Source organism: Leptonychotes weddellii, chromosome 9 (assembly GCF_054177405.1).
Source record: "Leptonychotes weddellii isolate Sample4059 chromosome 9, ASM5417740v2, whole genome shotgun sequence".
Lineage (NCBI taxonomy): Eukaryota > Metazoa > Chordata > Mammalia > Carnivora > Phocidae > Leptonychotes > Leptonychotes weddellii.
Window position 1 is genome coordinate 92,739,496 of NC_138377.1, and position 27,331 is coordinate 92,766,826.

At 38.7% G+C, this 27,331-nt stretch overlaps 1 protein-coding gene across 13 annotated transcripts in view; it reads right to left on the minus strand.

Moving 5' to 3' along the window:
- The window catches only part of CSNK1G1 (casein kinase 1 gamma 1), a 269,186-nt gene that overhangs the window by 95,050 nt on the left and 146,805 nt on the right, over positions 1–27,331 (minus strand). For 11 of the 13 annotated variants that reach the window (XR_014148131.1, XR_014148130.1, XR_014148132.1 and 8 more), the window contains exon 2: positions 6,133–6,532. The exons of 1 other annotated variant lie outside the window; for it this stretch is intronic. Coding sequence is in view for 9 of the 12 variants with exons in the window: in XM_081829569.1 (XP_081685695.1) it covers positions 6,133–6,313 (181 nt within the window). In the remaining 3 variants the exon portion in view is untranslated. Of the gene's footprint in view, positions 1–6,132; positions 6,533–23,260; positions 23,310–27,331 lie in introns of all 13 variants that reach the window. One more of the 13 variants, XM_081829567.1, reaches the window with a different exon arrangement.

Here is a 27,331-nt window from a genome sequence, read left to right on the forward strand (position 1 = left end):
GCAGGGAGCCTGCTTCTCCCTCTGACCCTCCCCCCTCTCATGTGCTCTCTGTCTCTCTCATTCTCTCTGTCTCAAATAAATAAATAAAATCTTAAAAAAAAAAAAAAAAAGAAATATCATCTACTTATTCTTGCAACTAAGAAGAAAAACAAGCCATTATTTGTAGACTATATTAAATGTAGACAACATTTTCTTAATTCTGGAGGAATAGAATCATTCACAACTTAATGTTCACATGATTCTTTCCAGGCCTGATTGAGAATACTCAAAATAAAAAAAAAAAAAAAAAGGCCTCAAAATAGCCCCCATGTTTCTCAATTAATGAAAAACAACTTGCACATCTATTTCCATTCCATTGTATCCTCCAACCTTTTATTCACAATCATCCTTCATCAATCTTTCTTTCTCAAATCTTCAAAATTCCCTTATCTATAGAGGCAATACACACAGGTAAGACTCTACAGAAATAATTTTTCCACTGAGAAACAGGCAAAGGCCACAAAGAAGCAACTCTTAAAAGAAGATATATAAATCAGTGTATAAAGACATTTAACTTTACCCGTGAACCTATACACATTTAATAAGACACCATTTTACCCTATCAGACTAGCATAGATCAAAAGATTCTCAATAATGTTCAAGGTTTTTGAAGGGGTAGGGAAAGAACCACCCATGCACACACATGCAGACACAGGCAGAAAGTAAAGAGAAATCATCTTTCCAGGGGGCAAATTTCCAGTATGTAACAAAATCACAAATATGGATATCCTTTTACTCAAGAGTGTACACTTCCCGGATTTAGCCTAATAAAATAGCCAAGTTTGTACTACAAGGATGTACTACAGGCATCTATTAGGATGCTCAGTACAGTATCATTTATAATATGAAGAAACAGAAACAATTTATATGTATATATAATTTGGCTAAATTACAGAATAACTACAGACATTAAAAATGAATGATCTAGGAGTGCCTGGGTGGCTCACTTTGTTAAGCGTCCAACTCTTGGTTTTGGCTCAGGTCATCTCAGGGTTGTGAGATAGAGCTTCGTGCTGGGCGTGGAGCTTGCTTTTTTTTTTTAATTTTATTTATTTTTGACAGAGAGAGAGAGAGAGCACAAGCAGAGGAAGCAGCAGGTAGAGGAAGAGGGAGAAGCAGGCTCCCCGCTGAGCAGGGAGCCCGATGCGGGGCTCGATCCCAGGACCCTGAGATCATGACCTGAGCTGAAGACAGACACTTAACCGTCTGAGCCACCCAGGCGCCCCATGGGCGTGGAGCTTTCTTAAGATTCTTTCTCTCTCTGCTCCCCTGCCATCTCTCGTGTATGCATGCATGCTCGCCCTCATAAAAAAAAAAGAATGATCTATATTTATTTTATTTTTTTTTAAAGATTTCTATTTATTTATTTGACAGAGAGACAGACACAGAGAGAGCACAAGCAGGGGGAGCAGTAGAGGGAGAGGGAGAAACAGGCTCTCCACTGAGCAGGGAGCTGGATGTAGAGCTCGATCCCAGGACCCTGGGATCATGACCTGAGCCGAAGGTAGACGCTTAACCTAATGAGCCACCCAGGTACCCCAAGAATGATCTATATTTAAATTGAAAAAGAAATCCGTGCTATATTAAGTGATAAAAATACATTTATAGTACAATTTGATTACATTTCTAAAATATGTCCTGATATACATTATAGAAAATTAAATTAATTTAATAAAATTAGTGGTTATCTTTGGAAAAACATTTTTTTTTAAAAGATTTTATTTTTAAGTAATCTCTACACCCAACGCGGGGCTCCAACTCACAACTCCGAGATCAAGAGTTGCATGCTTCACCAACTAGCCAGCCAGATGTCCCTGGAGAAACTTCTAAAGTAAAATTTGAAAAAACTCTTCTGACTTTCCAACCTCTCTACTCTTCAAGCTCTTCCTCTTCCAGCATCCCTTAAATGTACCTTTCTCCCACTCATACGAACGCCATAAAGTATCATCTCATCATCTGTGACTGCGTGTCTATTAACACCTACATGGTGATGATCTCCTAATCCCTATCAAGCCTAAACTTTTCTTAGTCTCAGATTCACATTTTTGCATATGTGCTGCACACTCCTTAAAGTCAATATATTAACAAACTCTATTTCCTATTTCCATTAAAAGTTTCCTCATTTACTTGGTCTCTCCACGCTGGCAAACTCGGTCATCTTTGAAAGCTACCCCTCAAACATCTGGTGGTCAAAGCCTGCCTACAATCTACTTCTGAAATTTCTCCCTCATTCATCCCTTCCTTTCATCTCACTGCCATTTTCAGAGCTAAGAGCTAAGGCAGGTCTGGCCATTTCTGACTTAGACTATAAAGCCAAACAAACATTTCTTAAGTACCCATTAACATTTCTTAAATACACATTATATGCCATACACAGTAAAAGGAGCTGAGAATATAAAGATTAATGAAGCAAAGTACTACCATCAGGCTAATCTTGAGGCAAAGAGATGGGGAAGATAATACAATGTGACAAGTTTTACAATTAGAGCAAAATCCACAAGATGTCAATCTCTTTCTTATCTGATCTAATCTTACAACTACCTGAATAATCTATCTAGAATACAAATGAGATCATGTCACTCTTCTGTTGTAAAACCCTTGATGATTCTACTCCACTGCCTACAGGATAAAGTCCAAATGCTTTAATACCATCTAAACACTTCACAATCTGGCCCCAACCTACCTAATAGAGTCATCTATGACTTTTTTTACTTCACATCCATTAACCCAGTCATGTAGTTGGGTTAACTAGTTGCTACTCTGATAATGTTTTGTGCTCCTACTGCTGGAAAGCCCTTCTTCCTTGTGCCCACCAGTGGAAGTCTTGTCCTATTCTCAAATAATACTTCCTTTCTGAAACCTTTATTACCTGCTGCCAAAGCAGTTTTTAATATGATCTATTATAATACTTATCACTTCATGTTATAATTTGTTTTTTTCTTTCTACCAGTAGACTGTGAGACAGATTCTTAAGGACAGAAACTACACTTTGTTATTCTTTCTATCTTTCCCAAAGTTTAGTAAAACAGTAATTATTCAAGAAATGTTTGTTAAGGGGCGCCTGGGTGGCTCAGTCATTAGGCGTCTGCCTTCGGCTCAGGTCATGATCCCGGGGTCCTGGGATCGAGCCCCGCATCGGACTCCCTGCTCCACGGGAAGCCTGCTTCTTCCTCTACCACTCCTCCTGCTTGTGTTCCTTCTCTGGCTTTGTCTCTCTCTGTCAAATAAATAAAATCTTAAAAAAAAAAAAAAAAAGAAAGAAAGAAATGTTTGTTAAGGGGCGCGTGGGTGGCTCAGTCGTTAAGCATCTGCCTTCGGCTCAGGTCATGATCCCAGGGTCCTGGAATCAAGCCCCACATCAGGCTCCCTGCTCAGCGGGGAGCCTGCTTCTCCCTCTCCCCTCTGCTCATGCTCTCTCTCTCACTCTCTCTCAAATAAATAATAAATAAAATCTTAAAAAAAAAAAAGAAATGTTTGTTAAATGAATGATGGGGTAGAAACAGATTTGCAGAGAACCAAAATTTACTAACATTGCATTATTTTCTTTGTTTCTCTATCTGGAAACCAGAGGTCTACCTAAATCCAGTGGTACTAAGGCCACTACCTACCACCAGGAGCCTGAAGGAGGCTATGTTTTTTTCTCTCTCTTTCCATTCATCTGGCTATCTATCTATCCATCCCACAGATTAACAACAGTAAATAACACAGATAGAATCCCCACCCTCCAAGGGGGTTATATTCAAGTAAGGAGAGACAATTAACAGGTAAACAAACATGAATAAATCATTTCAGGTAGTGATCAATGTGATGACTAAAATAAAGTGTTTGATGGGATAGAATATAGGTAGGGGAGAAATGTGCCATTTTAAGTGGAGGTAGGGGAGGAATCACTGAAGGTTTCTCTGAGACGGTAACAAAAGATAAAGCCTGAAGGATGAGAAGCAACTACCTAAGCAAAATTTGGGGGAAGAATTCTGCAGCAGAGGGAACTTTAAGTGCCAAAGCTCTGAAGCAGAAATGCATCTGGCTGTTTGAGGGGCAGAGAGACAGTGTGGCTAGAGAAAGAAACGAATGTGGAGAAGAAAGCATGGCTTTGTAGGTGGTAGCCTTGGTGAAGGCCCATCTGCACCTGACTTGAGTTCGGAATTTCTAGTTTATATCTTCTGTTGTCTGCACAATCTCCTACTTACTAATATCACAGCCAAAGAGCAGTGGAATGGATATAGCATACCCTGTTAGGAAGATGTCAAATGATTCTGGAAGTACCTTTTCTGGTTTCTGTTGATAAAAAGTATTCCTAGATACAATGTCATGACAATATGGTCCCAGGGATAATGAAAACCTGATAAGTACACAAGACTAAAACCACTTCAAAAGAAAGGTCTTTCTACTGACTACAAGGCAAGCCAAAATGAGAACTCCCAAAATTATCCTAAATTCATGTAAGGAAATAAAACACAACACTCTACTACTCTGAAATACATATGGGCTACAAATTTATCCTTTTAACTCAGTAAGTTTTTCTATTCCTGTGTAAACTTAAAGATCATCTAATACAAATCTAGACTTAAGTAATTAAACAAGACAATTTCCAGTTTTCACTGACTAAAGTTGTTCTTTATCTTTAAGAGAAATCAAACAATTTTATGATGTTCTGAGAAAGCAAGAATTTATATGCATCAAACTGCCTCTCAGTAGTAATTCTGTGGATGATTATGTCATAATCTATTTAATTCAAGTTACTACTGTGATGTTAGAGCGAAGTCAATCCATTACATAAATGAATATTCACGAAACTAGCTGCTAAAACAACTCAGTAGTTGCTAGGAACTCAAGCAGTGTGAAATTACACATCTTACTCCTCTTCTCAGTAGCATCTGCTAGATTTGCTAACTCGAACATCACTAAATATAAAAAGCCTTCCATTACACTAGTCAGGTCTTAAAATTCCAGGCTGCTGGCCTTCTACCAGTAAAAATAAGAGTCTCATGCTCTACCAACTGAGCTAGCCAGGCGCCTCTACCAGTAAAAATAAATTCATACTCAGCATCCTTAAATTCAACTGTGCACCCAGTGATCTCTCCCTAGGGTAGTGATGCTTCCCTGATTCTCTCTATGAGGGACCAGAGACAACATTTTTTCCTTCTTCTTTTGAAGATCAGAAATAGCAGAGGTGACAAGCAATAATCATCTTACCCTCCCACACTCCTGTTCCCCCAAGGGCCAGAGTCTCTTACAATGGGTGTTCATAATAATCCATACCCATAACAGCTATGGAGAAAAAGCAAACACTTTAGCCTAAAAGGGAACCTCTTCACATTCTCCAAGCTGACGTCCAACTTCATATAAGATCTTTCATTTTCTCTTCCCAATTCATCCAGGGAGGGCCATTGAAAAATTTATAAATACCTACTGTATCTACTTCCCAATTTCACATCTTCAAACTGGTTTTGTCATTTTTCATGATCGTACTCATAAATTTATACTTGAAATTAAAAAATCCATTTCCTTGGCTGGGAAATAAAATTGCATAATTTCTCCCTGGAGTTCTAGATCAATCCTGATATTGGTTATTTCCAGGAAAGAAATGCAAACATAGTATCAGTTGGAAAGCCTCTCTGAACAGGATGTATATCCTTATAGACTAAGTCTGGGTATTAATAAGGGTTTACCCCTTATAAGGGGTAGAGTCTGAATTAAAGCAAGGCCTTACTCCCTCCTCACAGTGTGGTTCAAGGACCAACAATATCTAGGTCAAATGAAGTTTGTTAAGAATTTAGGGCTCTACCTCTCAGGCCAACGAAATCAGAATTTTCATTTTATTGCTATCTGTATGCAGCTCTCCCTACATCATAAAATCTCAGAATTGGTGGTAAATTTAAAAGCCTATCACACACAAACAGAGATGAACCTTGGATACAATTATAACTGGTAGTGACTATAGTCCCCTTCACAAATTCTTTAGTTCTTATAATAACAAGTCCTCCTTAAGATAATGTCTCATGAAATTATAACTGCTTGTTTTAAAACACACCAAAGCTAATTATAGCTGTTGTTGTTGTTGGAAGCCACTGATATAACCAAAGTCCTTACCTAATCTGAGCTCTCCGAAGTTCCCACACCCTATCTTCTTGCCAACCCTGAAGTTGGGTCCCACCATAAGAACCCCAGAGGATGTTGAGGAGCCAGACGGTCGGGGACAGTGGGTACTCCTTTGTGCCATGGGTTTAGTTGTCCGTTGTCTTTCATCCTTCTCCCTACTAGGATGGTCCATGATCCTACACGACAGAGTCTCTGCACGAGTAGCCTCAGTCCGTATATTTCTCTTCAATACAAAAGTACATCCAAATAAACCGTAGTCAGAGAAAATTAAGGAGATCTTTTGGTACCATATTTATGTTTCTAATGTATCGCCAAGAGATGAAAAATCATTGATTTGTTCTTGTAGGACATGTAGTCTGTGGATCTCAAGCATAGGAGGGTATTTTGTAACCTAGGTAAAAATCAAGAAAACATACAGTTAAAAATTAAATTTTAAAACAAATTCAGAAAGTTACCACTAATTAGAATGGATCCTATCCCAAAATGAACAAAGTGGATAGCTTCCTGAAATGGGTTTTGGTTTTATATTCTCCAACAGTTTAGCCATCTGGACTAGTTATTCATCTGGTAACATAAGCTAAGTAGGCTGCAGACCATAGCAGCTAAGGGAACACGCAAGCCTTTAACATAAAATGCTATCTTTGGGGTGCCTAGGGGGCTCAGTCGGTTAAGCATCCAACTCTTGATCTCAGGGTCATGAGTTCAAGCCCTGTGTTGGCCTCCACACTGAGAGTGGAACCTACATACATACATACATACATACATATACACATACATAAATAAATGCTATCTTCTAGTACTGGACATATGACCCACAAGAAAGCCATTTGCTCCCTTTTTCTTTCTTTTTTTTTTTTTTAAAGATTTTATTTATTTATTTGACAGAGAGAGACAAAGCGAGAGAGGGAACACAAACAGGGGGAGCGGGAGAGGGAGAAGCAGGCCCCCCGCCGAGCAGGGAGCCTGATGCGGGGCTCGATCCCAGCACCCTGGGATCATGACCTGAGCCTCCTAGGTGCCCCAAGATTTTATTTTTAAGTAATCTCTACACTGAACGTGGGGCTCGAACTCACAACCCTGAGATCAAGAGTTGAATGCTCTACTTACTGAGCCAGTGAAGTGCCCCATAATCTTGTCTTTTTGATACTAGGTATTCTGACTGGTATGAGGTGATATCTCATTGTGGTTTTCATTTGCATTTCCCTGATTAGTGATATTGAGCCTCTTTTCATATGTCTGCTTGTCTTCTTTGGAAAAATGTCTATTCAGGTTTTCTGCCCCTTTTTAAATCAGGTTATTTGGGTTTTTTTTGGCATTGATTTGTGTGAGTTATTCATATATTGGGTATTAATCCTTACTGGATATATCATTTGTAAATATCTTCTCTCATTCAGTAGACTGCCTTTTTGTTTTGTTGATGTTTCCTTTGCTGTGCAAAAGCTTTTTAGTTTAGTCCCAGTAGTTTATTTTTGCTTTTGTTTCCTTCGCCTAAGGAGACATATCCAGAAAAATAGTGCTGAAGGCTGATATCCAAGTTTACTGCCTGTGTATGTGTGTGTGTGTGTATTTTGTTTGTTTGTTTGTTCTTAGGAGTTCTCTGGTTTCATGTCTTACATTTAGATCTTTAATCTATTTTGAGTTTATTTTTGTCTATGGTACAAAAAAGTGGAATTCCCCTCCCCCCCTTTTTTAAAGATTTTATTTATTTATTTGACAGAGACAAAGCGAGAGAGGGAACACAAGTAGGGGAAGTGGGAGAGGGAGAAGCAGGCTCCTCCCTGAGCAGGGGGTCCAATGCGGGGCTTGATCCCAGGACCCTGGGATCATGACCTGAGCTGAAGGCAGAAGCTTAACAGCTGAGCCACCCAGATGCCCCTCCCTTCCTTTTTTTACTGTAAAAAAGAAAAAGAGGACAAATCTTACAGTTTGTATTTTACTGCTATCTTTGGAAGTCATTTTTTAAAAATAAAGTTAAAGTATAACTTAATGTTTACCTTGGATGTTCTATTTGACCTGGTTCTTTTTTTTTTTTTTTTTAAGATTTTATTTATTCATGAGAGACAGATAGAGAGGGAGAAAGGCAGAGGCAGAGGGAGAAGCCGACTCCCTGTGGAGCAGGGAGCCCATATACATATGGACTCAATCCCAGAACCTCAGGATCATGACCTGAGCTGAAGGCAGACGTTTAACCGACTGAGGCACCCAGGCACCCCCATTTGACCTGGTTCTTGAGCTAACTTTCTCATATGTTAACTGCTACTAACTGAAAATAAATCATTTAATATCCTTGTGAAATAGAAATCCTAACTATCCGGTCCTAACACTAATGAATTGAAATAATACTAGCTTCTTTCTAGATGAATTCTAAGAGTTTTTAGGGTTAATCAGGATTCTGTTGTACTATTTTGTGTAAATATTTGGTTATGTCATTGAAAATCTGTTTTCTGTTAAGTAAGACCATCATAATTGTTACTCAGTATTTATTAAGTACCAATTATATGCAAGAAACTAAAGGAGATATGACAAGATCCCTAACTCCAAAGGCTTATAATCAAATTGAATATTAGAGTACATATCGATATAATCTGGTACAGGTTAAGCGGCAAATATATACATAACATACACAGTGGTGCTCCAAGTGTTAATAATGAGTTGGTTATAAAAGGTTTCACAAGGGACATAGGATGTGAGTCAGGCCTTTAAGGCAGAAGAGGCCATTCTAGGTATGAGGGCTAACAATGGATGCTCCTTGTGTTTATGTAGTAACTTTTTTTTTTTTTTAAGATTTTATTTATTTCACAGAGAGAGACAAAGCGAGAGAAGGAACACAAACGGGGGAGCAGGAGAGGGAGAAGCAGGCATCCCGCGGAGCAGGGAGCCCGATGTGGGGCTCAATCCCAGCACCCTGGGATCATGACCTGAGCCGAAGGCAGACGCTTAACGACTGAGCCACCCAGGCACCCCATGTAGTAACTTTTTAATACAAGAATTTAAATAGGGGGTTTAATATTGAAGGGACTCAAATGACAAGCTAAAGAGTTTGCAGTGGGGTAGTAGAAAATAGTTTTGAGCAATGGGTGGTGATAAATAGGATTTTGAAAATTTTAATTGTTCAATTAGTTTGATTTCTTAAATGAGAGGTGCCATATAAAAGTAGTATTAAATAGGGCGCCTGGGTGGCTCAGTTGGTTAAGCGACTGCCTTCGGCTCAGGTCATGATCCTGGAGTCCCGGGATCGAGTCCCACATCGGGCTCCCTGCTCAGCGGGGAGTCTGCTTCTCCCTCTGCCCCTCCCCCTCTCATGCTCTCTCTATCTCATTCTCTCTGTCTCAAATAAATAAATAAAATCTTAAAAAAAAAAATAGTAGTATTAAATATTATTCATCTTTCATAATTACAGATTAGACCATGCTCATGTCGCATGCAAAGATCAGAAAATTGGTATCTTAAATGTAAGTTTTTTTCCCATGTTTGTGGGAGTTAATGTGATTCTTCTGGGCTACAAGCAGGTGTTAAAAACATCCTTTTCCCAGCTGAACACGATTTTTGACTTTCTGCAGGGTTCTAACTTGGCAAGTACTGTATGTTTTTCTGTACATACATGCAAGTATACATGGATAATGTGGGCTGTACGTGATTACTCCACCTAATGCTTCATGAGTTTAAGTGCAATGGAGAAAGTTAATGACAAGCATGAAAATAACCTCCATCTGTTAGAGTGAACACATATGAAAAATATGAAGAGCAATAGATAAGGTATTACAGTTTTCCAAATCTTATAAATGAAACTATTACACTAGTGATAATTTATGAAAATTTGGGAGTTAGTTGAATAGCTCAAAATTGTCTGGATAGGCTAAGATCCATCTTTTTCCTGTCTTCAAAGAAATTTATAAGATAAGGGAATAAAGTATAGCCTGACAGTTTCTCATACATAGACATAGCTGCACCAGTGAAGACAGAACTATCTAAAACATGTTAAGTTTTATTTCCCTTCTCTTACTAATACTGTCTGAAGGACCTTTAGGAAACAACAAAGATAATTGGAGGATGTTAGATACAATTGCAAAGCTTTAGTCTAGGACTGCTTAGTACCCCTAGGGTTTTGGGAAGTCTTTTATAGAAGTAGTCTGTGTCATCAGTAACTTGTTTTGGATTGTGCTGTTGCTGTCAGTGCTTGATAAATGGTGGGGATGAAGGAAGGGGTGACAGTAAGTAACTTCATTTATGATAGGTCCTATACAAAGTTGAAGGAAGAGCTTTTAAATGTCCTCAGTTTATTTAACTAGACTTAACCTCACTGTATCTTTCTGTTGGCCAGTGATGAAAAAGGGAGCAAATGGGGGTGCCTGGGTGGCTCAGTCGTTAAGCATCTGCCTTCGGCTCAGGTCATGAGTATGGGATCCTGGGATCAAGCCTGGGTCAGGCTCCCTGCTCAGCAGGGAGTCTGCTTCTTCCTCTCCCTCTGCCCCTCCCCCCACTTGTGTGCTCTCTCTCCCTATCTCAAATAAATAAAATCTTTAAAAAAAAATAAAATAGGGCACCTGGGTGGCTCAGTTGGTTGGGTGACTGCCTTCGGCTCAGGTCATGATCCTGGAGTCCCAGGATCGAGTCCTGCATCGGGCTCCCTGCTCAGCAGGGAGTCTGCTTCTCCCTCTGACCCTCCACCCTCTCATGCTCTCTCTCTATCATTCTCTCTCTCTCAATAAAAATAAAATAAAATCTTTAAAAAAAAGACAAGAAATAACAAGCATTGGCAAGAATGTGGAGAAAAAGAAACCCCTATATACTGTTGGTGGGAATGTAAATGGGTGTAGCAACTCTGGAAAACAGTATGGAGATTCCTGAAAAAATTAAAAATAGAAATACCATATGACCCAATAATTCCACTTCTGGGTATTTACCTGAAGAAAACAAAAACACTAATTTGAAAGATACATACACCCCTATGTCTATTGTAACATTATTTACAATAGACAAGATGTAGAAGCAACCTAAGTTTCCATCGATAGGTGAATGGATAAAGATGGGGGTGTGTGTGTGTAATGAAATATTAGTCATTAAAAAGAATGGAATGTTGCCAGTTTGTGACAACATGTGTGGACCTACAAGCTATTATACTAAGTGAAATAAGTCAGACAGAGAAAGACAAATACCATATTATTTCATTTATATGTGGAATCTAAGAAACAAAACAAATGAACAAACGAACAAAAAAACAGATTCATAAATACAGAGAACAAACTGGTGGTTGCCACAGGGGAGGCAGATTCGGGGGATGAGCAAAACAGGTGAAGGAGATTAAGAGATACAAACTTCCAGTTATAAAATGTGTAGGTCACAAGGTTGGAAAGTACAGCATAAGGAATGTAGTCAATAATATTGTAGTAACTTTATATGGTGACAGATGGTAACCACACTTACGGTGGTGAGCATTTCATAGTGCATGTAATTGCTGAATCACTATGCTGTACACCTGAAACAAATATAATATTGTATATCAACTATACATTAATAAAAAAAGGAGGGGAGAGAAATTATATAAATGCAATAAGATGTTTCTTTTTCTGGTAAATAAGGCATTTGGCAATTACTTGTAACTTATTAAACATGTAAATGCTATGATAAATTTTTAGAATCATACCAGCAAGTTCCCTAAGAAACTTAATTCTAGGGGCACCTGGGGTGGCTCAGTCGGCTAAGCATCTGTCTTCGGCTCAGGTCACGATCCCAGGGTCCTGGGGTTGAGCCACACATTGGGCTCACTGCTCAGCAGGGAGCCGACTTCTCCCTCTCCCTCTGCCTGACACTCCCCTGCTTGTGCTCTCGCTCTGTCAAATAAATAAATAAAATCTTAAAAAAAGAAAGAAGCTTAATTCTAACAGTGTCCATGAATTTAAGCATGCCTGAATTAAGAGGAAAGATATTTTTTCAAGTATAACACTCCACACATTCTTTGTAATCCAAACTTATAATTCATTTCAGGAACTGGTTTACCGCCTCCCAGAAGGCATCATTCCATTAATAAAGCGACACTTACTGAATAAAAACAGATTTATACACATGGCTTTCCTGACTGGGAAATTATAAGAATTCTCCAGCAGGTTAAAGAATTGTTGCTAATAGAAAAATTAAAAATTCCAATTCATCAAATTGTAGGTAGGGAACTGATGCCAAATCTGCTGGTTTATGATAGAGTTGAAGAATATGGCTATCTTCAACAGTGGTCAGTGAAAAATTTTCCTAGAAGATATCTAGAAGACATCTTAGAGCATTCTATCACATTGAAATGGGAGAAACTTATGTTTCTAGTAACAATCACCCTGAGCCAACATTCAAAAGAAACAGGCCAAAATGGGGCTCAAAGTCACTCTCTTGTAAGGCAACAACGAATGCTTTGTGGAAGAGATAGGTATGGTCCTCTATCATGAATGAAATGACTAAAGTGGTTTTATTGCTTTATGTAGGAGTATTTTGAGAAGCTGTATGAAGTCTAAAAAAAATTAAGTCATATTATAAAACCACCAAAGAAAATGTTTAAAGAATTACAGCTGTGAATCTGTTAAGAGAAAATAAATCATTGAATCAGTTTGTTATTTCAGATACTCATATATTGGCACCATCAAAATGAGGCATGTAAATATTTAAATTTTAAAGTCAAAACACACACGCCTTTGTTGATAGTCAAGACAAGAGACAGCCTTCTAAATCTCTCTCTTCTGATATAACTTATGAGGAAATTGCTTAAAGGTGTAGGACTGCTAGATCATATGGTAAGTGTACGTTTAACTTTAAAGAGTCTCTGAAGTGACTACACTCTTCTGCTGTTCCTTCATCTACCACATACTGGCTTTGGTGCGAAGGCTTACAGCCTCTAGGTCACAAGTTTCAGCTTCAGATATCATTTCTCATACCAGTATCTAAAACAGAAATGAAAGGGCAATAGCAAAAAACTTTCTCGTCATATATCTGTTTTTTGGTAAGGATGAAAATTCTTCCCAGAGCCCACAGCAAAATTCCCCTTGTGTTAAGTAGCCAACAGTGCACACAACAATCCCTGAAATCCCCACTGTAAGCTCCTCAAAGAATGAGATGAAGCCTGACCTGATGTTTAGAACATAGGATAAGTTGGGGCACCTGGGTGGCTCAGTCAGTTTTGTGTCTGCCCTCGGCTCAGGTCATGATCTCAGAGTCCTAGGATCGAGCCCCGAGTCGGACTCCCTGCTCAATCAGGCTCCCTGCTCATCAGGGAGTTTGCTTCTCCCTCTGCCCAGCCCCCCCATGCTCACGTTCTTTCTCTCAAATAAATAAATAAAATCTTTTAATTAATTAATTAATTTGACAAAGAGATAGCGAGAGCAGGAACACAAGCAGGGGGAGTGGGAGAGGGAGAAGCAGGCTTCCTGCGGAGCAAGGAGCCCAATGTGGGGCTTGATCCCAGGACCCTGGGATCACGACCTGAGCCAAAGGCAGATGCCCAACGACTGAGCCACCCAGGTGCCCCTAAATAAATAAAATCTTAAAAAAAAAAAAAATAGAACATAAGATGAATTTCAAGAGCAGTATCACACTGAAAGAAGGTCACTGAGTAAATATTCAGTAAAAATGGTATCTCCATGTGTGCATGTGCTTGTATGTGTGTGTGCTAAAAGACTATAAAAAAATTACAGAATAAAAAAATTAAAGGACAAATTAAGGACAAATAAAATCTTATAACTCATGTGTCTGTTTTTATCCCAGTACCATACTGCTTTGATTACTATAACTTTGTATTACAGTTTGAAATCCAGAAGTTTTCAGCCACCCAGGCACCCCTTGATTTCTTTTTCTTGACTAATTGCTCCAGCTAGGACTTCCAATACTATGCTGACTTCTTCTTTGACCCATTGATTGTTCAGTGGCATGCTGTTTAATCTCCACATATTTCTGAATTTTCCATTTTTTCTTGTAATTGATTTTTAGTTTCATGCCATTGTGGTCAGAAAAGATGCTTGAGGGGCACCTGGGTGGCTCAGTTGGTTAAGCATCTGCCTTCAGCTGAGGTCATGATCACAGGGTTCCTGCATCCAGCCCCACGTCAGGCTCCCTGCTCAGTGAGGAGTCTGCTTCTCCCTCTCCCTCTCCCCCTGGCTCATGCTCTCTCCCCTTCTCTCTGTCAAATAAATAGGGGCACCTGGGTGTTTAAGTTGTTTAAGCACCTGCCTTCAGCTCAGGTCATGATCTCAGGGTCCTGGGATTAAGCCCCGCATCGAGCCTGCTTTTCCCTCTCTTGCTGTGTCTCTCTCTGTCAAATAAATAAATAAAATCTTAAAATAAATAAATAAATAAATAAATAAAATCTTGAAAGAAAGAAAGAAAAAATGCTTGATATGCTTTCAGTCTTCTTAAATTTATTAAGACTTGTTTTGTGACCTAACATATGATCTATCCTGGAGAATATTCTGTGTGTGGTTAAGAAGAATGGGTATTCTGCTGCTGTCGAGTAGAACACTGTGTAAATGTCTGTTGAGTCCATCTGGTCTAGCATATACTTTAAGTCCAATGTTTACTTACTGAATATCTATCTGGATGATCCACCCACTATTGAAAGTGGGGTACTGAAGGCCCCTACCATTATTGCATTGCCGTCTATTTTTCCCTTCAGGTCTATTAATATTTACTTTATATATATTTAAGAGCTCCTATGTTGGGTATATAAATATTTACAGAAGTTATATCATCTTGTTGAACTGACAACATTACCATTATAATGACCTTGTTCTTATTAGAGTATTTGTCTTAAAGTCTGTTTTGTCTGATATAAGCATAGCTACTACTGCTTTCTTTTGGTTTCCATTTGTATGGAATATCTTTTAACATCTCTACACTTTCAGTCTGTGTGTGTCCTTAAAGCAGATGTGTCTCCTGTAGGCAGCATATAGTTGGGTCAGATTTATCTTTTCATCTATTAAGCCACTTTATGTCTTTTGACTGGAGAAATTTAGTCCACTTATATTTAAAGTCATTACTGATATATATATGGACTTACTATTACCATTTTGTTAACTATTTTTCTGGCTGTTTTATAATTCCTTTGTTCTTTTCTTGTTCCCTTTGTCTCTTCCTTTCTGACTTGATGATTTTCTTTAGTGTGTGCTTAGATTCCTTTCACTTTCTCTTTCATGTAAAAGCTTTCAGCTTTGTAGTTGCAATGAGGCTTATATAAAATATATCTCCAACAGTCTATTTTAAGTTGATAACAACTTAAAATGCACATTAAAGCTCTGTATTTTTACACACCCCCTCATTTTATGTTTTTGATGCCACAACTTACATCTTTTTACCTTGGGTATCCATTAAGAAATTATTGTAGCTTGTTATTTTTACTACTTTTCTCTTTTAACCTTCATACTAGATTTATAAGTGATTTACCCACCACCATTACAACATTAGAGAATGCTGGATTTAACTATATATTTACCTTTACAAGATTTATACATTCATATGTTTTCCTGTTAGTAATTACGATCCTTTAGTTTCAGCTTAAAAAAGTCCCTTTAACATTTCTTTTAAGGCTGGTCTAGTGGTGATAAACTCCTTCAATTTTTGCTTGTCTGGAAAATTCTTTATCACTCCTTCAATTCTAAAGGCTATCTGACCTCAGTGACCAACTTTATGACCATTATTTTTAACACTTTATCAAGTAAATCATTTACCACTGTTTCTCGAGTTTTACCTTGTTCTTTTGGTCAGAAAATATTCCTCTGTTTCTTCATTTTCCTTGACTCTGTTGGTTTTTGTGTATTGGATAAAACATCCACCTCTCCTAGTCCTGGTAGAGTAGTCTCCTATAGATGAACCTTACTGCTCAGTGAGGCCCTAGCTCTTAGCTGTTTCTCAAATCTTTTTGATTGTCCAAGCCACCTTCTTTGTTCTTAGTGGTTCCCAGTAGTTAAGGATGGGCCAACACCTATCAGTGACCCAAAGGGGAGGACCTAAGTCAGCATTTCTATTAAGGCTAACTAGAAGCTGGACCTTCAGGCAGCAGCTTTTCAAGTGTGCAAGTAGATCACTTTCAGGGAGACTGAAAGCAGGGCTTTTTAATCTGTTCCTTCTGCATTAAGCCCTCAGGGCTATAGTCTAAAAACTGTTATAGTCTTGTGGGACTCACAAACACAAGCCCTGCTAGCCACCAGAATCAGGCAATCACGGGGTGTACCCCCAGGCAGCAGCCACAAAAACTGGGGCACCAGATGATTATACAGACTCATTCTAAAGAGACACTGGTGACGTGCAGTGGGCCAGAGGGAGAGTCCCGCATCAGGCTCCTTGCTCATGGGGGAGACTGCTTCTCCCTTTGCCCCTCCCTCCACTCATCTCTCTCTCTCTCTCTCTCAAAAATAAACAAAATCTTAAAAAAAAAAAAAAAGAAAGAAAGAAAATAAGAAAAGGCAAAAGACCCAGAATAGCTAACACATATTTCAAAGAGAAGTACAAAGTCGGATGACTAACACTATTCAACTTTAAGACTCACTATAAAGTTACAGTAATCAAGACAGTGTGGTACAGGTAAAAGAACAGACAAATAGATCAATGGAACAGAACAGAAAGCCTAGAAATAGGTCCACACAAAAATAATCAAACTGATCTTTGACAAAGGAGCAAAGGCAATACACAGTGGAGGATTGTCTCTTCTAAAAATGGTGCTGGAAGAAATGGATACTACATGCAAAAAAGTGAATCTAGACACAGACCTCACACCTATCACAAAATTAACTCGAATGATAGATCTAAATGGAAAACACAAAACTATAAAACTACTAGAAGGTATTATAGAGAAAATCTAAGTGACCTTGGGTTTGGCAATGATGTCTCAGATCCACCACCAAAGGTGCAATCCATGAAAGAAAAACTGATAAGCTGGACTTAATTAAAATTAAAAACTTCTGCTCTGCAAGTCATTGTTAAAAGAATGAAAAGACAAGCTACTGACTGGGAGAAATATTCACAAAACAAATACCTGAAAAAGGACTCTTATCCAAAATATTTAAAAAAAACCCTTAAGGGGCACCTGGGTGGCTCAGTTGGTTAAGTGACTGCCTTTGGCTCAGGTCATGCTCCCGGGGTCCTGGGATTAAGTCCCACATTGGGATCCCGGCTCAGTGGGGAGCCTGCTTCTCCCTCTGACCCTCTCCCCTCTCATGCTGTTTCTCTCTCTCAAATAAATAAAAAAATAAAATCTTTAAAAACAAAACAAAAAAAAACTTGAAACTAAACAAGAAAATAAACCCAATTAAAAATGGGCAAATGGGGGCATCTGGATGGCTCAGTCGGTAGAGCATGCAACTCTTGATCTCAGGGCCCTGAGTTCAAGCCCCAAGTTGGGTGTAGAGCTTACTTAAAAAAAAGAAAAAGAAAATGGGCAAACAATCTGAACAGATACCTCACAAAGACATACAGATCACAAATAAGCATATGAAAAGATGCTGAAGATCATATGCCATTAGGGAACTGCAAATTCAAATAAGGTACCATTACACTATTAGAATGGAAAGCACAAAACACTGACAACACCAAATGCTGGTGAGGATGTGGTGCAACAAGAACTCTAGTTCACTGCTGGTTGGAATGTAAAATGGTACGGCCACACTGGAAGACAGTTTGGCAGTTTCTTACAAAGCTAAACATATTCTTACCATATGATCCAGCAATCCTTGGTACTTATTCAAAAGAACTGACAACTTAAGTCCATACAAAAACCTTCACATAATGTTTTTAGCAGCTAAATATAGTAAATTTTTTATTTGAAGTGGCCAAAAAGTGGAAGCAATGAAGTTATCTTTCAATAGGTGAATGGATAAACTATGATATAGCCATGCAAAGGATTGTTATTAAGCAATAAAAATCAATGAAGTATCAAGCCATGAAAAGAAATAGAGGAACCTTCAAAGAATATCACTAAGTGAAGGAAGCCAATCTGAAAATACTATATACCATGTGATTCCAACTATATGACACTCTGGAAAAGGAAAAATTATGGGGACTAAAAAGATCAGTGGTTGCTAAAAATTCAGGGAGACAAAGGGAGAAAGGAATGAAAAGGTAGAGGGGATTTTTGGAGCAATGAAACTATTCTATAGAATACTATAATGGTAGATAAATGTCATTATGTACTTGTCAAAACCCATATAATATATAACACAAGGACTGGATTCTAATGTAAACTTTGGGCTTTAGTTAATAATACAGTCAACCCTTGAACAGCACAGATCCACTTATAAAGGATTGTTTTGTTCTGTTTTGTTTTTTAAGATTTTATTTATTTATTTGATAGAGAGAGACACAGCGAGAGAGGGAAACAAGCAGGGGGAGTGGGAGGAGAAGCAGGCTTCCCACTGAGCAGGGAGTCCGATGCGGGGCTCGATCCCAGGATCATGACCTGAGCCCAAGGCAGACGCTTAACTGACTAAGCCACCCAGGTGCCCCCAATAAAGTATTGTTTTTTATAAATACAGTACAATATTATAAATTATTTTCTCTTCCTTATGATTTTAATATTTTCTTTTCTCTAGCTTACTTTTTTTTTTTAAGATTTTATTTATTTATTTGACAGAGAGAGACACAGCGAGAGAGGGAACACAAGCAGGGGGAGTGGGAGAGGGAGAAGCAGGCTTCCCGTGGAGCAGGGAGCCCAATGCACGGCTTGATCCCAGGACCCTGGGATCATGACCTGAGCCGAAGGCAGACACTTAACGACAGCCACCCAGGCACCCCTCTAGCTTACTTTAAGAATACAGTATATAATAAATACAACACACAAAATTTGTGTTGACTATGTTATTAATGAGGCTTCTGGTCAACAACAGACTATCAGTAGTTAAGTTTTTGGGAAGTCAAAAATTATAGGCAGATTCTCAACTGCACTGGAGGGCTGGCATCCCTAACCCCCACATTATTCAAAGGTCAACTATAATTTTAAATAAGCATGTATTATTTTAGTTATTTAAAAAAAATAAGATAAAAATTCCCTCAATTTTCTAACACAAACCAGCAAAAGCATATCTGCAAAGCTACCTATCTTTACATTACCTTCTTCCTGTCTCAAACAGAATATGTGGTCCTCTCACCCAAGGCATGTAACTTATAAACTTTACTGTATCATCTCTCTCAACTATACCTTTATCCTCTTCCTCTTTCCTGATCCCCTACAATGAGCAGCAAACATGTTCAAAACATTCCCATTAAAATTACAAGACACAACGCCCATGCTTTGGTCATTATCTCTGGTCCAGCTACCATCCTCTCTCCCATGGGCCCTTCACAATCTAACTGAAGAGTTGTCCTTCCTTATTGTTTCTATTTCCTTATTATGAACACTGCACAATACGGTTTTTAATCCCATCCCCCCAAACCACTGTTACCTTTCTTTTCCCCAGGTAAACCACACCCTTTAGGTTAAATCTGAGGGACACTGTTTAGTCCTTATCTTCTTGATCTCCTGACACTGGTGGCCTTTTGATCGTATTTTTAAAAAAATTATTTTCCCTTTGAGTTCATACTGTCACTCTCTTCTGACTTTCCTTCTATCTCCTTCACTGCTTTTTTTTTTTTTTTTAAAAAGTATGCTCCATGTCCAGCGTGGAGCCGAACACAGGGCTTGAACTCACTGCCCTAAGATCAAGTCTTGAGCTGAGATTAAGAGTCAGACGCTCAACCACCCAGGTGCCCCTAACTGCTCCTTACTCAGCCTGTTCTTAAATGGTTTCATTTCCCCTGAATACTGGCTCAAGCCTTTCTTCTCACTCAACATTACTTCATGGCTTCTAGTCATGCATTCATTCAACATAAAAGTATTAAGCATTTATTATGTAAAAGACACTGTTCCCAGGCACTGTTACGTTGTCCTAACCATTCATATCATATGTTCATTACATGCTGATAATTTACATTTCCAGCCTTTCTCCTGAGGTTGAGATCTATATAGTCAGAGGTATACTTAATTTTTCTACCTAAACATAACAAATGCAGATACTTCAAACTGAACACTCCTAACTGAACTCATCTCTTGGCTCCCATTTCTCCCACCACCCTTTCCTCCCCAAGAAAACTTGAAACCTACTTTCTTCTCCTGGGATCTTATGTCAAAGCACACTACTGCTAACCATCTACCTCATGACCTAAACAAGAGACAAAAGAACTGTCAATTTTAGCTCTTAAATAACACTCAAATCTGAAGTTTTCTCCATGTTGATTAGGACCACTGTGGCAAAGAAACTATCCTCCCAGAGGGATGGAACACAATCTCCTAACTGATCTCCTTGCTCCAGGTTTCCCCTCTCAACTCTTGCCTCTCCATAGCAATCTATGCATCACTGTGGCCTGAGGGAACTTTCTAAAATGCAGGTCTGATCTGTTATCTTCCAACTCAAACTTTCAATGGCTTCTCAATAGCCTTAGAGAAAAGGTAAGGACACCTTATTGAATGGAGCACTGGGTGTTACAATGCAAACAATGAATCATGGAACACCACATCAAAAACTAATGATGTAATGTATGGTGATTAACATAACATAATAAAATTAAATTAAAAAAAGAAAAGAAATAATTTGATATTTAAAAAAAAAATCTTTTAAGGGGCTTAAAATCCTTCCTGATCTGGCACTTGCTTATCTCCCCAGCTTCATTTCACTTCAATCCTCCCCTGGCAGTAAATGTTAATGAACACCAAAATTAACTTCATTTCTTCCCAAAGGCCCTCAGCCTGGGCCCCTTAAGTTAACTCATGCTTCCCTTTAGGCTTTACCTTAAATGTCCCTCTGTCTGGAAAACTTTTCCTGACTCCTCAATTCTGTGTTATGTGTCCCTCATATGTACTCTTTCAGTAGGGCATTTGTTAAGACAATGAAACTACTCTGTATGATACTATAATGGTGGATATATGTCATTATACATTTGTCAGAACCCACAGAATGTACAACACCTCGAGTGAACACTAATGTAAACTATAGGCTTTGGGTGATTATGATTTGTCAATGTAGGTTCATCAATTATAACAAATGTATCACCTGGTGGGGGATGTTGTTAATGGGGGAGCTATGCATGTTTGGGGGGGATATATGAGGGGTAAATCTCTATACCTTTTTCTTTATTTTCCTGTGAACCTAAAACTGCTCTAAAAAATGAAGTCTTAAAAAAAAAAAAAGGATATACACACGTGTGTGCTTGTTTACACACGTTTTTAAATATTACTTCTACATAAAAGAACTTTAAGCAATTAATAGCAATTACTGAAGGAGTCTGCATAATTTCCAGGTGTTGAAAAGGAAAAGCACTTGTATCTATTCAAAGTGGAATTCTTGGGACACCTGAGTGGCTCAGTCAGTTAAGTGTCTGCCTTCGGCTCAGGTCATGATCCCAGGGTCCTGGGATTGAGTCCTACATCAGGCTCCCTGCTCAGCGGGGAGCTTGCTCCTCCCTCTGCCTGCCACTCCCCCTGCTTGTACTCTCTGTCTCTCTCACTCTCCGTCAAATAAATAAATTCCTAAAAACAACAACAACAAAGTGGAGTTCTTAATTCAACCAACAAACATTTAGTGAGTGCCTAAAACTAGGATAGTCACCAGGGATATAATGGTGAGGTTAACATATATGTACTTCCTGTGCTCACAGAGCTTATACTCTAGAGATGGCATCACAATCAATCACAGGAATAAAAGAAATACCAAGAAAACAAAGACCTGCTGAAATAAAGATTATGAGTAAGTCAAAAGGGAGAGTTTTAGATAGAGGCGGATTAAGGCCTTTATTAGAAGCCACACTTAAACAGTGTCCTCAAGGATGAGAAGGAGCCAACCTTATCAAGAGCTAGGAACAGAGCCTCCAGAGAGAGGAACAGCCTGTAAAAAAAGACTTGGTGGAAGAAGACCAACAAGGCTGGGGATTATAGTTTTCAAGGTGAAGACATAGCAGGAGTCCATCATTCAGGATTTTTATAGATCACTGATACACAAAGAAGAAGCCATTTAAGCATTTAAAGCAATGGAGTGACATTTATATGCAAAGGGATTTAGGGTTTACAAAAGACATTTATATTTATTTTTATTTTATATTTAAATTCAACTTAGTTAACATATACTGTATTATTAGTTTCAAGGTGGAATTTAGTGATTCATCAGTTGCATACAACACCCAGTGCTCAATACATCAAGTGCCCTCCTTATTGCCCATCACCTAATTACCCTATGCCCCCACCCACCACCCCTCCAGCAACTGTTTCCTATAGTTAAGAGTCTCTTATGGTTTGCCTCCCTGTTTTCATCTTATTTTCTTTTTCCTTCCCTTCCCCTATATTCATCTGTTTTGGTTCTTAAATTCCACATGAGTGAAATCATATGGTATTTGTCTTTGTCTGACTGATTCATTTCACTTAGCATTATACTCTCTAGATCTATCCATGTTGTTGCAAATGGCAAGATTTCATTCTTTTTGATGGCTGAGTAATATTCCATCGTGTGTGTGTGTGTGTGTGTGTGTGTGTGTGTGTGTGTGTACCACATCTGCTTTATCCATTCATCTGTTGATGGACATCTGGGCTCTCCATATTTTGGTGATTGTGGACACTGCTGTTTGTAAACAGTAGGGTGCATGTGCCCCTTTGAATCACTATGTTTGCATCCTTTGGATAAATAGCTAGTAGTGCAAATGCTGGCTGGTAGGGAATTCTATTTTTTAACTTTTTGAGTTTTCCAGAGTGGCTGCACCAGTCTACATTCCCACTTACAGTGTAAAAGGGTTCCCCTTTCTCTACATCCTCACCACCATCTGTTGTTTCCTGACTTGTTAATTTTAGCCATTCTGACTGATGGTGGTTTTGATTTGTATTTCCCTGATACCAAGTGATAATTACATTTTTCAAAATGATTAACTCTGGGTCCTATGTGACCTATTCTGTGAAATGAACCTGGACTTACCTGCCCTGATAAAAACCAATTTATTCCTTGCCATAGATGAGGAAACTGAAGCTCAGAGAGGTTATATTCACTAACTAGGTCGCATAGTCAAACCCAGCCAGGAGTCCAAAAAACCTGAGCTCTCTCCCATCTGCCACACATACCAAAGAACTCTGCACTCACTTACTCACCCATTCAGCCCCATTGAATCAAAACTGCACTGGCTTCACAACTGTCCTCCTGAAACAATAAAAAAACAAAAGTGTGTGGTGATTTTTAGATGTGTCCACAATTTTTTTTTTACTAGGAAGCCAGCCTAATTCTCCCTCCCTTGAATAACTTAAAATTCCTTCTGTTTCCGACACTGATGCTCTTCATCACTTGAACACTATATTTATGACTCCTTTTTGTGGCAAAATTTCTCTATGGGATCTCATTTGCATTTTTGAAAAATTGTAGCTTTATTGAGATATGATTTATATACCATACAACTCATCTAAAGCACATTTGTTTTTAAAATAATTTTGGGGGGTGCCTGACTGGCTCAGTCAGTGGAGCGTGCAACTCTTGATCTCAGGGTTGTGAGTTCAAGCCCCATGTTGGGTGTAGAGACTACTTAAAAATAAAATATTTAAAAATAATAATAATTTAAAAATAAAATAATTTTTGAACTTGGGAGGTATCAAATTTAGCCCAAAATTAGTACAACTGGCTTTTCTTGAGTTTGTTCACCTGGTAAATACTTACCAGTTTCCTTAGTTGGCTCATACATTTAACCGAACTTACAGAGATGGGAAGGGACCTAGGCCTAAAGGAACTGTCATACAACTGAGAAAAGGATCTTAGGAGACTGTTTCTCCTCCCTTTGGCCTCATCTCTAAATCTTGTTTATATACATTTGGTAAGGACTATGAAAAGTAAAAGCACTTATATCTATTCAAAGTGGAATTCTTGGGAAGCCTGGGTGGCTCAGTAAGTGTCCGCCTTCGGCTCAGGTCATGATCCCAGGGTCCTGGGATCAAGCCCCACATTGGGCTCTCTGCTCAGGGGAGAGTCGGCTTCTCCCTCTGCCCCTCCACTGCTCATGCTCCCTTGCTCTCTCTCTCTCAAATAAATAAAAATCTTAAAAAAAAATTTGGTAAGGACTATTTCATGTATAAGCCAACTGTGATGTTAAAAGGTTTAATCAGAGGAGAGAAAATATGTATTTATATAAATATTTTTACAAATAATATAAATAAATTATATATAGTTTATCACTTTGCTGTTGTGGCCTCAAAACACATGTACCTAACCTTTTTCCTATGACATATTAGTATGGCTTTTCAAACTTTATATGGTTCTGACAATAGTGCATGGTCTTCTGGAAAGGATAGTTACAACTGAATTTCTTTCAATTTGGTCCAAAGTATACTGTTCCTGGAAGGCATTCCTTGAAACCTGTGGCATAAATTAGGGGTTATCTCTGTTTTCACCACCCTGATAAAGTTTTCTTCATTACTTTTGTTTTCTTATTGTTTTGTCATTGTTGTTAATTCATTACATTCTATTCTTTCAGTAGGGAGGGTTAAGGTTGAAGGCTAATGGGTATAAACATATAGCTACAATATCTTCTTTCCGGGAGAACTATTTACTTTGAACAAATGTTCAAATTTACTGTGAAACTGGATAAAACCTGGTTTTATCCAGATTCTCATCCATTAGACTTTGAGCTCCTTACGTCTGGTTACTTCATAAAATTTATCATATTCGATTTTGTTAAATTATGTGTACTTTTCAAGCATTACTAAAATGTAACTAATCTCTAAGGATAAAAATCTGACATCAATAATATCCAAAATATACCACCTTTTTTCCTCAAATATGTTTTGAAGAGCACTTTTAGAAAAACTGGCCTCTTCAGGTGATTACTTTAAGAAAGCAGTACTTATTTGGATTTTAAATTATTGGAAGTTTTTTTCAAAGTTAGCGTAATTTCTCATGCTAATCTTTTTTTTTTTTTTTTTAAAGATTTTACTTATTTATTTGAGAAAGAGAGACTGAGAGGGAGAGAGAGAGCATGAGAAAAGGGAGGGTCAGAGGGAGAAGCAGACTCCCCTCTGAGCGGGGAGCCCAATGCGGAACTCGATCTCAGGACTCCAGGATCATGACCTGAGCGGAAGGCAGTCGCTTAACAAACTGAGCCACCCAGGCACCCTCATGCTAATCTTTTATTTATTTTATAGACAAAAAATGTAACACCCTTCCCTTGAATAAATTAAAATGATAAAAGGATAATACTGCTTGTCTAAAAGGCTTAAAACAGAACAAACTGAATGATGGCCTAAGCACAACCAGGGCTTTTTATGATTCTCCAGATAATTAAACAGGCATGCATCAAGAAACAAACTCACTGGGTGCCTGGGTGGCTCAGTCGATTAAGTGGCTGCCTTGGCTCAGGTCATGATCCCAGAGTCCTGGGATCGAGCCCCATGTCGGGCTCCCTGCTCAGTGGAGAGCCTGCTTCTCCCTCTCCCTCTGCCTGCCTCTCTGCCTACTTGTGCTCTTTCTCTGTCAAATAAATAAATACAATCTTTAAAAAAAGAAAAAAGAAACAAACTCACTGATGCAAAGGTTGCAATGCTGAGAAGGACCAGATATCAAACGTAATGAGTCATGACCACTTCAAAGGTATATGGTGGTAAAGGGAAGAGTGGGCATTCCATCTAAAGCACAGCTACGTCTCAGCCCCTGTTGACTTCTACTAGACCCAGTGCTGCCAGCACTGATTTTTCAAGAGTTGTTATTAGTCACTGAAATTTGAATAAAATCTCCCCCAATTTTTGAGGTGCCTGGGTGGCTCAGTCGGCTAAGCATCTGACTTCAGCTAAGGTCATGATCTCAGGATCCTGGGATCAAGCCCCACATGGAGCCTCCGCATCCAGTCCTGTGCACCCACCCCCAGGGCTCCCTGCTCAGCAGGGAGTCAGCTTGTCCCTCTCCCTCTGCCCCTCCCCACCGAGCCTGCTCTCTTTCAAATATATAAATAAAATCTTAAAAATCTCCCTATTTTTATATGTTGGCAATTAACTTAAAAAAATTTTTTTAAATGTCCAAGACACCCATTTGCAACCTCTGGTCTAAAGTTGATCAAGTGAAATACAGCTTTTAAAGTCTTTAGCATAAATAGTCTATGTTGCCAAAAACAAGGATGGGAACTCACAGAACAAGAAAAATACCCTGTTTAAACTAAAAAGTACCTATTCACTCCAGCAATAAAAACAAATCTTATGAAAAGTGGAAGTCTGAAATAATGATAATGCTTTCTACCAAATAGTTCGGAATATCATGGCTAGTGAATTTAATTCATTTCTTTCTTTTTTTTAAATTTTATTTTATTATGTTATGTTAATCACCATACATTACATCATTAGTTTTTGATGTAGTGTTCCATGATTCACTGTTTGCGTGTAACACCCAGTGCTCCATTCAATACATGCCCTCTTTAATACCCATCACCAGGCGAACCCATCCTCCCACCCCCCTCCCCTCTAGAACCTTCAGTTTGTTTCTCAGAGTCCATAGTCTCTCATGGTTCGTCTCCGCCTCCAATTTCCCACCCTTCATTTTTCCCTTCCTACAATCTTTTTTTTTTAAACATATAATGTATTGTTTGTTTCAGAGGTATAGGTCTGTGATTCATCAGCCTTACACAATTCACAACGCTCACCATAGCACATATCCTCCCCAATGTCTACCACCCAGTCACCCCATCCCTCCCACCCCCCACCACTCCAGCAACCCTCAGTTTGTTTCCTGAGATTAACAATTCCTTATATCAGTGAGACAGTATGATACATGTCTTTCTCTTATTGACTTATTTCGCTTTGCATAATACCCTCTAGTTCCATCCACATCATTGCAAATGACAAGATTTCAGGGTTTTTTAATGGCTGCATAATATTCCATTGTATATACAGACCACATCTTCTTTATCCATTCATCTGTCAATGGACATCTTGGCTCTTTCCATAGTTTGGCTATTGTGGACATTGCTGCTATAAACATCGGGGTGCACGTACCCCTTCGGATCCCTACATTTGTATCTTTGGGGTAAATACCCAGTAGTGCAATTGCTGGGTTGTAGGGTAGCTCTATTTCAACTTTTTGAGGAACCTCTATACTGTTTTCCAGAGTGGCTGCACCAGCTTGCATTCCCACCAACAGTGTAGGAGGGCTCCCCTTTCTCCGCATCCTCGCCAACATCTGTCATTTCCTGACTT